We start from the raw sequence: 15,630 nt of genomic DNA on the forward strand, positions 1-15,630 counted from the left end.
GTGGGGTATATCAGAGTGTTACAGTGAGGGGTGTGGGGTATATCAGAGTGTAACAGTGAGGGGTGTGGGGTATATCAGAGTGTTACAGTGAGGGGTGTGGGGTATATCAGAGTGTTACAGTGAGGGGTGTGGGATATATCAGAGTGTTACAGTGAGGGGTGTGGGGTATATCAGAGTGTTACAGTGAGGGGTGTGGGGTATATCAGAGTGTTACAGTGAGGGGTGTGGGATATATCAGAGTGTTACAGTGAGGGGTGTGGGGTATATCAGAGTGTTACTGTGAGGGGTGTGGGGTATATCAGTGTTACAGTGAGGGGTGTGGGGTATATCAGAGTGTTACAGTGAGGGGTGTGGGGTATATCAGAGTGTTACAGTGAGGGGTGTGGGGTATATCAGAGTGTTACAGTGAGGGGTGTGGGATATATCAGAGTGTTACAGTGAGGGGTGTGGGATATATCAGAGTGTTACAGTGAGGGGTGTGGGGTATATCAGAGTGTTACAGTGAGGGGTGTGTAGTATATCAGAGTGTTACAGTGAGGGGTGTGGGGTATATCAGAGTGTTACAGTGAGGGGTGTGGGGTATATCAGATTGTCACAGTGAGGGGTGTGGGGTATATCAGAGTGTTACAGTGAGGGGTGTGGGGTATATCAGAGTGTTACAGTGAGGGGTGTGGGGTATATCAGATTGTCACAGTGAGGGGTGTGGGGTATATCAGAGTGTTACAGTGAGGGGTGTGGGGTATATCAGAGTGTTACAGTGAGGGGTGTGGGATATATCAGAGTGTTACAGTGAGGGGTGTGGGGTATATCAGAGTGTTACAGTGAGGGGTGTGGGGTATATCAGAGTGTTACAGTGAGGGGTGTGGGATATATCAGAGTGTTACAGTGAGGGGTGTGGGGTATATCAGAGTGTTACTGTGAGGGGTGTGGGGTATATCAGTGTTACAGTGAGGGGTGTGGGGTATATCAGAGTGTTACAGTGAGGGGTGTGGGGTATATCAGAGTGTTACAGTGAGGGGTGTGGGGTATATCAGAGTGTTACAGTGAGGGGTGTGGGATATATCAGAGTGTTACAGTGAGGGGTGTGGGGTATATCAGAGTGTTACAGTGAGGGGTGTGTAGTATATCAGAGTGTTACAGTGAGGGGTGTGGGGTATATCAGAGTGTTACAGTGAGGGGTGTGGGGTATATCAGATTGTCACAGTGAGGGGTGTGGGGTATATCAGAGTGTTACAGTGAGGGGTGTGGGGTATATCAGAGTGTTACAGTGAGGGGTGTGGGGTATATCAGAGTGTTACAGTGAGGGGTGTGGGGTATATCAGATTGTCACAGTGAGGGGTGTGGGGTATATCAGAGTGTTACAGTGAGGGGTGTGGGGTATATCAGAGTGTTACAGTGAGGGGTGTGGGATATATCAGAGTGTTACAGTGAGGGGTGTGGGATATATCAGAGTGTTACAGTGAGGGGTGTGGGGTATATCAGAGTGTTACAGTGAGGGGTGTGGGGTATATCAGAGTGTTACAGTGAGGGGTGTGGGGTATATCAGAGTGTTACAGTGAGGGGTGTGGGATATATCAGAGTGTTACAGTGAGGGGTGTGGGGTATATCAGAGTGTTACAGTGAGGGGTGTGGGGTATATCAGAGTGTTACAGTGAGGGGTGTGGGATATATCAGAGTGTTACAGTGAGGGGTGTGGGGTATATCAGAGTGTTACAGTGAGGGGTGTGGGGTATATCAGTGTGTTACAGTGAGGGGTGTGGGGTATATCAGAGTGTTACAGTGAGGGGTGTGGGATATATCAGAGCATTACAGTGAGGGGTGTGGGGTATATCAGAGTGTTACAGTGAGGGGTGTGGGATATATCAGAGTGTTACAGTGAGGGGTGTGGGGTATATCAGAGTGTTACAGTGAGGGGTGTGGGGTATATCAGAGTGTTACAGTGAGGGGTGTGGGATATATCAGTGTGTTACTGTGAGGGGTGTGGGGTATATCAGAGTGTTACAGTGAGGTGTGTGGGATATATCAGAGTGTTACAGTGAGGGGTGTGGGGTATATCAGAGTGTTACAGTGAGGGGTGTGAGGTATATCAGAATGTTACAGTGAGGGGTGTGGTATATATCAGAGTGTTACAGTGAGGGGTGTGGGGTATATCAGATTGTTACAGTGAGGGGTGTGGGATATATCAGAGTGTTACAGTGAGGGGTGTGGGGTATATCAGAGTGTTACAGTGAGGGTTGTGGGGTATATCAGAGTGTTACAGTGAGGGGTGTGGGGTATATCAGAGTGTTACAGTGAGGGGTGTGGGGTATATCAGAGTGTTACAGTGAGGGGTGTGGGGTATATCAGAGTGTTACAGTGAGGGGTATGGGGTATATCAGAGTGTTACAGTGAGGGGTGTGGGGTATATCAGAGTGTTACAGTGAGGGGTGTGGGGTTTATCAGAGTGTTACAGTGAGGGGTGTGGGGTATATCAGTGTTACAGGGAGGGGTGTGGGGTATATCAGAGTGTTACAGTGAGGGGTGTGGTGTATATCAGAGTGTTACAGTGAGGGGTGTGGGATATATCAGTGTTACAGGGAGGGGTGTGGGGTATATCAGAGTGTTACAGTGAGGGGCGTGGGGTATATCAGAGTGTTACAGTGAGTGGTGTGGGGTATATCAGAGTGTTACAGTGAGGGGTGTGGGGTATATCAGTGTTACAGTGAGGGGTGTGGGGTATATCAGAGTGTTACAGTGAGGGGTGTGGGGTATATCAGAGTGTTACAGTGAGTGGTGTGGGGTATATCATTGTCACAGTGAGGGGTGTGGGGTATATCAGAGTGTTACAGTGAGGGGTGTGGGATATATCAGAGTGTTACAGTGAGGGGTGTGGGGTATATCAGAGTGTTACAGTGAGGGGTGTGGGGTATATCAGAGTGTTACAATGAGGGGTGTGGGGTTTATCAGAGTGTTACAGTGAGGGGTGTGGGGTATATCAGTGTTACAGGGAGGGGTGTGGGGTATATCAGAGTGTTACAGTGAGGGGTGTGGTGTATATCAGAGTGTTACAGTGAGGGGTGTGGGATATATCAGTGTTACAGGGAGGGGTGTGGGGTATATCAGAGTGTTACAGTGAGGGGTGTGGGGTATATCAGAGTGTTACAGTGAGGGGTGTGGGGTATATCAGTGTTACAGTGAGGGGTGTGGGATATATCAGAGTGTTACAGTGAGGGGTGTGGTGTATATCAGAGTGTTACAGTGAGGGGTGTGGGGTATATCAGAGTGTTACAGTGAGGGGTGTGGGGTATATCAGAGTGTTACAGTGAGGGGTGTGGGGTATATCAGAGTGTTACAGTGAGGGGTGTGGGGTATATCAGAGTGTTAGAGTGAGGGGTGTGGGGTATATCAGAGTGTTACAGTGAGGGGTGTGGGGTATATCAGAGTGTTACAGTGAGGGGTGTGGGGTATATCAGAGTGTTACAGTGAGGGGTGTGGGGTATATCAGAGTGTCACAGTGAGGGGTGTGGGTTATATCAGAGTGTTACAGTGAGGGGTGCGGGGTATATCAGAGTGTTACAGTGAAGGGTGTGGGGTATATCAGAGTGTTACAGTGAGGGGTGTGGGGTATATCAGAGTGTTACAGTGAGGGGTGTGGGGTATATCAGAGTGTTACAGTGAGGGGTGTGGGATATATCAGAGTGTTACAGTGAGGGGTGTGGGGTATATCAGAGTGTTACAGTGAGGGGTGTGGGGTATATCAGAGTGTTACAGTGCGGGGTGTGGGGTATATCAGAGTGTTAGAGTGAGGGGTGTGGGGTATATCAGAGTGTTACAGTGAGGGGTGTGGGGTATATCAGAGTGTTACAGTGAGGGGTGTGGGGTATATCAGAGTGTTACAGTGAGGGGTGTGGGATATATCAGAGTGTTACAGTGAGGGGTGTGGGATATATCAGAGTGTTACAGTGAGGGGTGTGGGGTATATCAGAGTGTTACAGTGAGGGGTGTGGGGTATATCAGAGTGTTACAGTGAGGGGTGTGGGGTATATCAGAGTGTTACAGTGAGGGGTGTGGTGTATATCAGAGTGTTACAGTGAGGGGTGTGGGATATATCAGAGTGTTACTGTGAGGGGTGTGGGGTATATCAGAGTGTTACAGTGAGGGGTGTGGGGTATATCAGAGTGTTACAGTGAGGGGTGTGGGGTATATCAGAGTGTTACAGTGAGGGGTGTGGGGTATATCGGAATGTTATGTAAGAGTTTTACTATGATGAAAACAATGACTAATAATTTCTCTTGTAGCTGATTCTGCGTGCTAGGAACGTTCCGGATCTTTCCGGAGGTGTGACCTGTTCTTTTGAAGATATCTCAGAGAGTGATGGGGTGATCGAGGGAAATGAAATACACTGTGTTTCACCGTCACTGAGGAAGATCCCACTTATAACCAATGGATATGGTATGAACACGCAGTTGCTGCTCAAGTTACTGAATGCCAGGAAATGTATGGGATTTCTGACAGAGGGTCAGTGCTGAGGGAGCGCCGCACTGTCGGAGGGTCAGTGCTGAGGGAGCGCCGCACTGTCGGAGGGTCAGTGCTGAGTGAGCACCGCACTGTCGGAGGGTCAGTGCTGAGGGAGCGCCGCACTGTTGGAGGGTCAGCGCTGAGGGAGCGCCGCACTGTGGGAGGGTCAGTGCTGAGGGAGGGCCGCACTGTCAGAGGGTCAGTGCTGAGGGAGCGCCGCACTGTGGGAGGGTCAGTGCTGAGGGAGGGCCGGGGATGGGGGTGGGGGGGGTGGGAAATTAAGTCCTCAGGGAGACTCCAATCATTTCTAAAGAAAGGTAAGGAAATGCACGGCAGATCTGCAGCATTAACGACAGGGCCTGTCCATGGGATCATGCTGTGCGCTCCGCGGTGGGCGCGATTCCTAAATTACAATGGTGGCCACGCCTCGGAAGGGTGCGGGATTGGCCGTGAAGTGCAGTGGGACATCTGAGTGCGGGGAAGGAAATTTGCTCTGCTCTATCCAGGAGCAATGCCACGGAGGGTCCTTAAAAGGGGTGGGTGCGGCAGGGCTGAGGGAGCTCGTCCGTCGACATTGCGCCTTCCCCAGAAGGAGGCTCTGTAAGCACTTGTGGACTGTTAAGAATTCACACTGCCCTCAACAGCCATGAGTGTTATCAATCTAACGCACGATTGTTTGATCGTTCCTTCACAGGGGACAAACATGTTATCAAACTCCACTTGAAATCAAAGGAGACAAACAAGCTCTTTGCCGTCACCTACTTCGTCTTCTACAACTGCAGCGTCCATCAGTTGTAAGTAACTCGCGAAGCTCTGTCCCCATCAAACACTCCCAGGACAGGTACAGCACGGGGTTAGATACAGAGTAAAGCTCCCTCTACACCGTCCCCATCAAACACTCCCAGGATAGGTACAGCACGGGGTTAGATACAGAGTAAAGCTTCCTCTACACCGTCCCCATCAAACACTCCCAGGACAGGTACAGCACGGGGTTAGATACAGAGTAAAGCTCCCTCTACACCGTCCCCATCAAACACTCCCAGGACAGGTACAGCACGGGGTTAGATACAGCGTAAAGCTCCCTCTACACCGTCCCCATCAAACACTCCCAGGACAGGTACAGCACGGGGTTAGATACAGCGTAAAGCTCCCTCTACACCGTCCCCATCAAACACTCCCAGGACAGGTACAGCACGGGGTTAGATACAGAGTAAAGCTCCCTCTACACTGTCCCCATCAAACACTCCCAGGACAGGTACAGCACGGGGTTAGATACAGAGTAAAGCTCCCTCTACACTGTCCCCATCAAACACTCCCAGGACAGGTACAGCACGGGGTTAGATACAGAGTAAAGCTCCCTCTACACTGTCCCCATCAAACACTCCCAGGACAGGTACAGCACGGGGTTAGATACAGAGTAAAGCTCCCTCTACACCGTCCCCATCAAACACTCCCAGGACAGGTACAGCACGGGGTTAGATACAGAGTAAAGCTCCCTCTACACTGTCCCTGTCAATGTACCTGGCCTACTCCCCTCCTGACTGAGCTACATTAGGATCAGGTGAGGCCCTGGAGACTGTTACACCTATTTACCTATTTCAACAACAATAACAATATCTTATCTTTATATAAACCGCCTTTATGGTATATAATGTCCCCAGTGCGCTTCCCGGGAGAGTAAATCAGGCAGAATCTGACCCCCAACCACATGCAGAGATATTAGGGACAGGTGACCAAAAGCTCGGTCAGAGAGGCCGGTTTTTAAGGAGCCTCTTAAAGGAGGAGAGAGGGGGGATGGAGAGAGAGAGGGCGGGGGGTAGAGAGAGAGAGAGAGGGAGGAGGTTTAGGGAGGGAATTCCAGAGCTCAGGGCCCCACCCCAGGCAGCTGAAGGCACGGCCGCCAATGGCGGAGCGATGGGAATCGGGGGATGCTCGAGAGGCCGGAATCGGGGGATGCTCGAGAGGCCGGAATTGGAGGAGCGCAGAGATCTGAGAGGGTTGTAGGAGGTTACAGAGATAGGGAGGGTTGTAGGGGCTGGAGGAGGTTACAGAGATAGGGAGGGGTGTAGGGGCTGGAGGAGGTTACAGAGATAGGGAGGGGTGTAGGGGGCTGGAGGAGGTTACAGAGATAGGGAGGGGTGTAGGGGCTGGAGGAGGTTACAGAGATAGGGAGGGGTGTAGGGGCTGGAGGAGGTTACAGAGATAGGGTGGGTTGTAGGGGCTGGAGGAGGTTACAGAGATAGGGAGGGTTGTAGGGGCTGGAGGAGGTTACAGGGATAGGGAGATGGACCAGTCTGGAGTTAAGCCACAGGAGGGAAGCCGCTCGCTCCCGCTGGGTTTGAGAGGAGAAGGGGAGGCTGTCGATAAGCTGAGTTGTTTTGATGTCCCGATCAGTCCCGGTGTGGGTGTTGTATTGGGTGAGTTTGGGGGACCCTCCCGGTATCCAGGCCTGGGGGGTGGGGCGTGTCTGATGACGCGCTCTCTGCGGGAGCTGGGTATTAAGGAAGGGGCATTAAGCCCTCGGAGAGGTTGCCTGCCCCCTCGGTAGTCCACTCTGCCCCTCGGAGCCGCGGCTCCCTCCGGAGCAGCACTGCGAGGGTGCGAGGAGAGGGAATGATTTGAGCTGGCGGGCAGAGTCCCCTCCCTCCCCGGGCACCAGGTGCCAGATGAAAGCTCCCAGCTGTCGAATGGCTCTAATAAAGTATTTACAATCTGGCTGTGAACTCATCTCAGCGGAGGCTTTAATGGGGATGGCAGCCCACAGAGACTGCTTGTTGTTGAGAACGCGACCTGTTAGCTCATTCTCGCTCCTTCCATTCCTCACTCTGTACATCCCCCTCTCGCCCGCCTTCCCTTCACCCCTCACACCTTCCCTCCATCACTCTCTCCTCCGTCATTCTCTCCCTCCCTCCATCACTCTCTCCTCCCTCATTCTCTCCCTCTCTCTATCACTATCTCCTTCCCCCTCTCCCTCTCTCCTTCCCCCTCTCCCTCTCTCCCTCCCTCCATCACTATCTCCTTCCCCCTCTTCCTCTCCCCTTCTCCCTTTCCCTCTCTCCCTCCCTCCATCACTATCTCCTTCCCCCTCTCCCTCTCTCCTTCCCTCTCTCCCTCTCTCCCTCCCTCCATCGCTATTGCCTTCCCCCTCTCCCTCTCTCCTTCCCTCTCTCCTTCACTCCCTCCTTCCCCCATCCCTTTCCCCTCCCCTCCCTCTCTCCTTCTCGCCCTCTCTGCTTTCCTCTTTCATTCCCTCCCTCTCTCCTTCACCCATCCCTCTCTTCTCCCCTCCCTCTTTCATTCTCTCCATCTCTCCTTCACTCCCTCCTTCCCCTATCCCTCTCCCCTCCTCTCCTTCTCTCCTTTTCGCCCTCTCTGCTTCACTCTTTCATTCTCTCCCTCTCTCCTTCCCTCTCTCCTTCACTCCTTCCCCCATCCCTCTCTTCTCCCCTCCCTCTTTCATTCTCTCCCTCTCTCCTTCCCTCTCTCTCCTTCTCTACTTCCCTTCTTTGCTCTCACCGTCTCTCCTTCCTTCCATCCCTCTCTCCATCCCTCCCACTCCATCCCTCTCACCTTTGCTCTGCCTCTTTCATGTTCCCTCTCTCCTTCCCTCTGCCCTGCCCTTCCTCTCCTTCCACCCCCATCCCTCTCTCCATCCCTCCCTCCCCATCTCTCCTTTGCTCCACCACTTCTGCATTCTCTCTCTCCTTCACTCTCTCCTCTCCCCCTCTGGTTCCTTCTATACATCTCTCCTTTATTCTCTCCCCGTCTCCTTAACTCCATCCTGCTCTCCTTCCCTCCCTCAATCTCTCCATCCCTCCCTCAATACCTCACATCCTCTGTCCCTCTATCCTTGTCTCCATCCCTTTCTCCCTCCCACCAACCCTCCCTCCATCGTAGGTAGGTGGTGCTCAGGTGCAGATCTGTCAGTGATCTGACTGAATGGTGGGGCAGACCCAAAGGGCTGAATGGCCTCCTCCTGTTCCTGTGTAACAGGCTTGAGAGGGCTGAATGGCCTCAGAAAGAAAGAAAGAGGCAGAGAGGCAAAGACAGAGAGAGATGGAGAGAGAGAGAAACTAAGAGACGAGAGAGAGATAGGGAGGGAGAGGAAGAATGAGAGACAGAGAGAGAGAGAGAGAGACAGAGCGAAATTAAGAGAGACAGAGAGATTTATCAGAGACAGACACACAGAGAAACAGAGAGAGAGAGAAAGGGACAGAGAGCGAGAGACAGAGACAGAGACAGAGAGAGAAATACAGAGAGAGAGACAAACAGAGAGAGAGACGGAGAGAGAGAGAGAGACAGACAGAGAAAGAGAGGGACAGAGAGAGAGAGAGAGATAGAGACAGACAGAGAGAGAGAGACGGATAGAGAGAGAGACAGAGGGAGAGAGAAAGAGAGAGAGAGGGAGACAGACAGAGAGAGAGACAGAGAGAGGGAGAAAGAGAAACAGAGAGAGAGAGACATTGAGAGAGAGGGAGACAGAGAGAGAGACAGAGAGAGAGAGAAACAGAGAGAGAGAGACAGAGAGAGAGACAGAGAGAGAGAGAAACAGAGAGAGAGAGACAGAGAGAGGGAGAAAGAGAAACAGAGAGAGAGAGGGAGACAGAGAGAGAGACAGAGAGAGAGAGACAGAGAGAGAGAGAGAGACAGAGAGAGAGAAACAGAGAGAGAGAGACAGACAGAGAGAGAGACGGAGAGAGACAGACAGAGAGAGAGAGACAGAGAGAGAGAGAGACGGAGAGAGAGAGAGAGAGAAACAGAGAGACAGAGACAGACAGAGAGAGAGACGGAGAGAGACAGACAGAGAGAGAGAGACAGAGAGAGAGACAGAGAGACAGAGACAGAGAGAGACAGAGAGACAGAGAGAAGGTTGAATTTTCACTCATTAAATCTTTTCTTATCACAGAATAACAAGTGCAAAAACAAATCATCTTTCAATTTCTGTTTCCTTTATGTTTTGAGATCTGGGTGAGGTCAGGTTCTCTCAGAGAGACAGAGAGAGAGAGACAAATTCGACCCATACCGCCCTGTGATATTTAGCACATCCAGCAGCCGACTTGCTGGGTTACCATAGGAACGGGACCAGAGGCCTACCAAGCCGAACAAAACACATTTAGATCCTGGGCTTCCTGTGTTATAACTTCACGGTGGAAAGTGATCGGGAGGCCCGATTATTCCGGGAGAGGATTGGGAATCCGCGGGTTGGCAGGGACTGGAGCTGTTCCCGGAGTTATGGAGTTCATTGGGAATTCCGACCCACCGAGTGGCACAGGAGGAGGCCATTCGGCCCATCGTGCCTGTGCTGGCCCTCCAAACCCAGTCCCCCCTCTCCCCTGCCCTCTCTCCCCGTCGCCCCCGCACATTCTTCCCCCTCAGATAATGATCCAATTCCCCCTCCCCTTTGGAAAGCCTCAATTGACCCTGCCTCTCCTCCCCCACACTCTCGGGCAGCGCGTTCCAGATCCTAACCACTCGCCGCGTGAAAAAGTTTCTCCTCGCGTCTCCGTCTTTTACTGATCGCCTTAAATCCGCGTCCCTCTGGTTCTCGATCCTCCCGCCAATGGGAACAGTTTCTCCCTCTGTCCGCTCTGTCCCCAGACCACCCCCCTCGTGATTTTGAACACCCTCCATCAAATCTCCTCTCGACCTTCTCTTCTCCGAGGAGAACAGTCCCAACTTCTCCAACCTATCCACGGGAACTGAAGTCCCCTCATCCCTGGAACCATCCTCGTCAATCCTTTCTGCCCTCTCTCCAATGCCTTCACATTGTTGTGGGCGAGGGGGGTCAGTGCTGCCCACTCGGTGACCCCTTGCCACCCTATACCCCTGCCTGCAGACCCCCAGGGACATTTGGTTCTTTATACGTTGATATTTCTGCGCAAGTAACCCTCGACTCCGTATCAGGGTAAGATTGACAGGCTGGGCCTCTTCTCCCCGCTTGATAAGAGAAGGGTGATGTTGCGGGAGGTCAACCTAATGGAGCTCTTTAAAACACTTGAAAGGTTTGGACCGAGTGGAGACAGAGAGAATGTTTCCTCTTGTGGGGGGGAGAGCGGAACTAGAGGCCGTCAATACGAGACGGACCCCAAGAGATCTCCAATCGGGGAGGGGGGGTGGGGAATTCAGGAGAAACATCTTTACCCGGAGAGCGGGGAGAATATGGCACTCGCTCCCACAGGGAGGGGTGGAGGTGAATAGTGTCGATGTGTTGGAGAGTGTAAGTGTGTGAGAGTGTCTGTGTAGTGAGAGAGAGTCTGTGTGTGTGTGTTAGTGTGTGTGTGAGTGTTTGTTTGTTTATGTGTGTGTGAGAGAGTGTGTGTGTGTGTGTGAATGTGAGTGTGTGTGAGAGTGTGTGTGTACGTGTGAGTGTGTGTATGTGAGAGAGTATGTGTCTGTACATGTGAGTGTGTGTGTGTGTATGTGTGAGTGTGTGTGAATGTGTGTGTGTTAGTGTGTGTGTGAGTGTTTGTTTGTTTGTGTGTGTGTGAGAGAGTGTGTGTGTGAATGTGTGTGTGTGTGTGTGTGTGTGAATGTGAGTGTGTGTGAGAGTGTGTACATGTGAGTGTGTGAATGTGAGTGTGTGAATGTGTGTGTGTGAGTGTGTGTGTGTGTGTGAATGTGAGTGTGTGAATGTGAGTGTGTGAATGTGTGTGTGTGTGTGTGCACGAGAGTGTGTGTGAATGTGAGTGTGTGAATGTGTGTGTGTGTGTGTGTGTGTGCACAAGAGTGTGTGTGAATGTGAATGTGTGAATGTGTGTGTGTGTGGGTGTGTGCACAAGAGTGTGTGTGAATGTGAGTGTGTGAATGTGTGTCTGTGTGTGTGTGCACGAGAGCGTGTGTGAATGTGTGTGTGTGTATCTGTGAATGTGTGTGTGTGTGAATGTGTGAATGTAAGTGTGTGAATGTGAGTGTGGGAATGTGTGTGCGTGTGTGAATGTGAGTGTGTGAATGTGTGTGTGTGTGAGTGTGAGTGTGTGAATGTGTGTATGTGTGTGAGTGTGTGTGTGTGTGTGTGTGTGAGTGTGTGTATGTGTGTGTGTGTGAATGTGTGTGTGTGTATGTGAGTGTGTGTGTGTGTGTGAGTGTGTGTCCGAATGGCCTCCTCCTGTTCCTGTTTCTGGTGATCAAAGAGACCACCGTATCTTCCCCAATCCCCCTCAGTTTAGCATACTGTGATTCAGCAACACTCCTGACAAGGAGAGTTCCCTCAGCATCCACATCCCCAATTAACCATCGATTTTGGCTGGCCGAAATTGCAGGCTTTTATTCAGTGTGTCCCACACCCCAATCCAGCCTGTTCTATTTTGGGCTCGGTGGTGTTTATATGTGCAGCAATTCTTTTCCATCTTAGTTTTACAGATCATCTCCAAGGTTACAACCTGATTGAGGGGAGTATAGGCTTCATACAGAGAATAACAGATACCCGGGAGTGAGTTACAGACTGGAATCGAATCGAGGGGTTCGGGGGAGTTTGTATATAGAATAACAGATACCCGGGAGTGAGTTACAGACTGGAATCTAATCGAGGGGTTCGGGGGGTTTATATATAGAATAACAGTTACCCGGGAGTGAGTTACAGACTGGAATCTAATCGAGGGGTTCGGGTGGGTTTATATATAGAATAACAGATACCCGGGAGTGAGTTACAGACTGGAATCTAATCGAGGGGTTCGGGTGGGTTTATATATAGAATAACAGATACCCGGGAGTGAGCTACAGACTGGAATCTAACAATGGAGAGCAGGGGTGAGGAAGCAATGAGGAATGCTGCTTGTTGCCCAGTGTGTCTCTCTGGGTTTGATCGCTGTCTCCTGCCTGTGTGGCGCCAGATGTTGGCATTTACCTAACCCCAAAATTACCCACACCTTGGCAGCTTGTAAATCAGCCCTTTGTCTGTGTGAAATTTGGATTACCGCCCACTATTCCAGTCTCTGTATCCCACTAGGAATACCGTGCATAGTTCCAGTCTCCATATCCCACTAGGAATACCGTGCATAGTTCCAGTCTCCATATCCCACTAGGAATACCGTGCATAGTTCCAGTCTCCATATCCCACTAGGAATACCGTGCATAGTTCCAGTCTCCATATCCCACTTGGAATACCGTGCATAGTTCCAGTCTCCATATCCCACTTGGAATACCGTGCATAGTTCCAGTCTCCATATCCCACTTGGAATACCGTGCATAGTTCCAGTCTCCATATCCCACTAGGAATACCGTGCATAGTTCCAGTCTCCATATCCCACTAGGAATACCGTGCATAGTTCCAGTCTCCATATCCCACTTGGAATACCGTGCATAGTTCCAGTCTCCATATCCCACTAGGAATACCGTGCATAGTTCCAGTCTCCATATCCCACTTGGAATACCGTGCATAGTTCCAGTCTCCATATCCCACTTGGAATACCATGCATAGTTCCAGTCTCCATATCCCACTTGGAATACCGTGCACATTTCCGGACCCCGTATCCCACTTGGAATACCGTGCACAGTTCCGGTCTCCGTATCCCACTTGGAATAGCGTGCACAGTTCCGGTCTCCGTATCCCACTTGGAATACTGTGCACAGTTCCAGTCTCCATATCCCACTTGGAATACCGTGCACATTTCCGGTCTCCGTATCCCACTTGGAATACCGTGCACAGTTCCGGTCTCTGTATCCCACTTTGAATTCGTGCACAGTTCTGGTCTCCGTATCCCACTTGGAATACCGTGCACAGTTTCAGTCTCCATATCCCACTGGGAATACCGTGCACAGTTCCAGTCTCCATATCCCACTTGGAATACCGTGCACAGTTCCAGTCTTGTTATCCCACTTGGAATACCGTGCACAGTTCCGGTCTCTGTATCCCACTTGGAATACCGTGCACAGTTCCGGACTCTGTATCCCACTGGGAATACCGTGCACAGTTCCAGTCTCCATATCCCACTCGGAATACCGTGCACAGTTCCGCTCTCCGTATCCCACTCGGAATACCGTGCACAGTTCCAGTCTTGTTATCCCACTCGGAATACCGCACACAGTTCCGCTCTCCGTATCCCACTTGGAATACCGTGCACGGGGAGATGAAGTCGGGGGGGGGTGGGAGGAGGCTGGTGTGGGGGGCAGAAACACCGGCACTGAGCAGAGGGGCCGAATGGCCTGTTTCTAGGGGCTCTGGACTACGGCCCAGTGGGCAGGCCGGAGGGGGTGATGGGGGAACTTCTTGATGCCCTCAGCCTTCGCTCCGAGGCCTCTTGGTCTCCCGCCACGCTCAGGAACCTCGTACCCCGCCCCGGGGCCTGTTGCCATGCCGACCAGCAGCGACGCAGTGATCCACACCCCCTCCCCACACCCACCCCCCACCACCCCGCCTCACCACACCCCCCCTCCCCCCCCCTCCGACCAGCTTCCCCACTCCGCGCTGTTTCGTCTTCCCCCACTCCTCCCCTGGCAGGCTGGTCACCGCGCAAGAGGAGAAAGGGGGATGTTGAGGGGGGTGGGGTCTTGGGGCTACCCCCATCCTCCTGCTGGCCGGCTCTTGTCGTCCCCACCCACTCCGCTCTGTCCCGCACGTCAGCACTGCCCCCTTGACCACTTCCTTCAGGAGAGGACAGCCTCTCTCTCTCTCTCTCTCTCTCTCTCTCGATCTCTCCCTCCCTCTCTCTCTCATTCTCTCTTTCCTCTCTCTCTTCCCCTCTCCCTCTTTTCCATCTCTCTCTTCGTCCCTCTCTCTCTCATTCTCTTCCCTTATTTTCTTTCTTCCTCTCCCTCTCCATCTCCCTCCCTCTCCTCTCACTTACCCACACTCTCTCTCCGCTTGTCTCTCTTTCTCCCTCTCTCTATCTCTCCTCTCTCTTCCTTATCCCCCTCTCTTTGTCTCTTTCTCTCTCTCTCTCTATCTCCCCCTCCCTCTGCCTCCCTTTCTACCCCTGTCTCTCCCTCTGCCTCTCTCTATCCATCTCTCTCCCCTCCCTCTGTCTCCTTTTCTCTTTCTTTCTGTCCCTCCCTCTCCCTCTCACTCTTACTCTCTACCCCTTTCTCTCCCTGTCTGTCTTTCCCTCTCACACACTCTCCTTCCCTCCCTCTGTCTCCCTTTCTCTCTGTCTCTCCCTCTTACACTCTCTCTCCATCGGTACCTTGTTCTTACCGCCCCCGCTCTCTCTCTCTATCTGCCTCTCTCTCTGTCTCTCTCTCCCTCCCTCCCTCTCTCCCTGTCTCTCTCTCACCCTCTTCCCCCCACCTCTCTCTCTCTGTCTCTCTCTCCCTCCCTCTCTCCCCCTGTCTCTCTCTCACCCCCACCTCTCTCTCTCTGTCTCTCTCTCCCTCCCTCTCTCCCCCTGTCTCTCTCTCACCCCCACCTCTCTCTCTGTCTCTCTCTCCCTCCCTCGCTCTCTCCCCCTGTCTCTCTCTCACCCCCACTTCTCTCTCTGTCTCTCTCTCCCTCCCTCCCTCTCTCCTCCGTCTCTCTCTCACCCCCACATCTCTCTCTGCTTCTCGCTCTCTTCCTCTATCTCTCCCTGTCTCTCTCTCCCCTCTTCCCCCCACCTTTCTCTCTCTCTCTCTCTCTCTGTTTCTCTGCCTCTCACGCTCTCGCTTTCTCCCTCTCGCTGCCACTCTCTCTCTCCCTCTCACATTGTCTCTCTCTCTCTCTCTCCCCTTTGTCTCGCTCTCTGCCCCCTTCACCCCACCTCTCCCTCTCTCTGCCCCCTTCTCACCCCCCCCTCTCTCTCTCTGTCTCTCTCTGTCTCTCTCTTCCACCCCCTCTCTGTTTCTCTGCCTCTCACGCTCTCGCTTTCTCCCTCTCGCTGTCTCTCTCCCTCTCCCTCTCCCATTTGTCTCGCTCTCTCTCTCTGTCCCCTTCACCCCACCTCTCCCCCTCTCTCCCCCTTTTCACCCCCCTCTCTCTCGCTCTCTCTCTCTCTCGCTCTCTCTCTCTCTTCCACCCCCTCTCTGTTTCTCTGCCTCTCACTCTCTCCCTCTCTCGCTGCCACTGTCTCTCTCTCCGACTCTCCCTCTCACATAGCCTCTCTCGCCCTTTTGTCTCTCCCTCTCTCTTGCCCCCTCCACTTCCCCACCCCCCACCTCTCTTATTCTCTCTCCCTCTCTCTCTCTCTCTGGCTGCCCACTTTGGGGATGTTCCTTCCCTCTTCC

The 15,630-nt window shown here is 52.4% G+C and overlaps 1 protein-coding gene across 1 annotated transcript in view; it reads left to right on the forward strand.

Annotated features, from left to right (window-relative positions):
* LOC144677200 (plexin-A1-like) overlaps positions 1–15,630 on the forward strand; it is a 31,641-nt gene that overhangs the window by 10,446 nt on the left and 5,565 nt on the right. The window contains exons 4-5 of the mRNA XM_078537385.1: positions 4,278–4,431; positions 5,192–5,291. Coding sequence (XP_078393511.1) covers positions 4,278–4,431; positions 5,192–5,291 — 254 coding nt within the window. The remainder of the gene's footprint in view (positions 1–4,277; positions 4,432–5,191; positions 5,292–15,630) is intronic.

Source organism: Cetorhinus maximus, unplaced genomic scaffold, assembly GCF_964194155.1.
Source record: "Cetorhinus maximus unplaced genomic scaffold, sCetMax3.hap1.1 HAP1_SCAFFOLD_2297, whole genome shotgun sequence".
Lineage (NCBI taxonomy): Eukaryota > Metazoa > Chordata > Chondrichthyes > Lamniformes > Cetorhinidae > Cetorhinus > Cetorhinus maximus.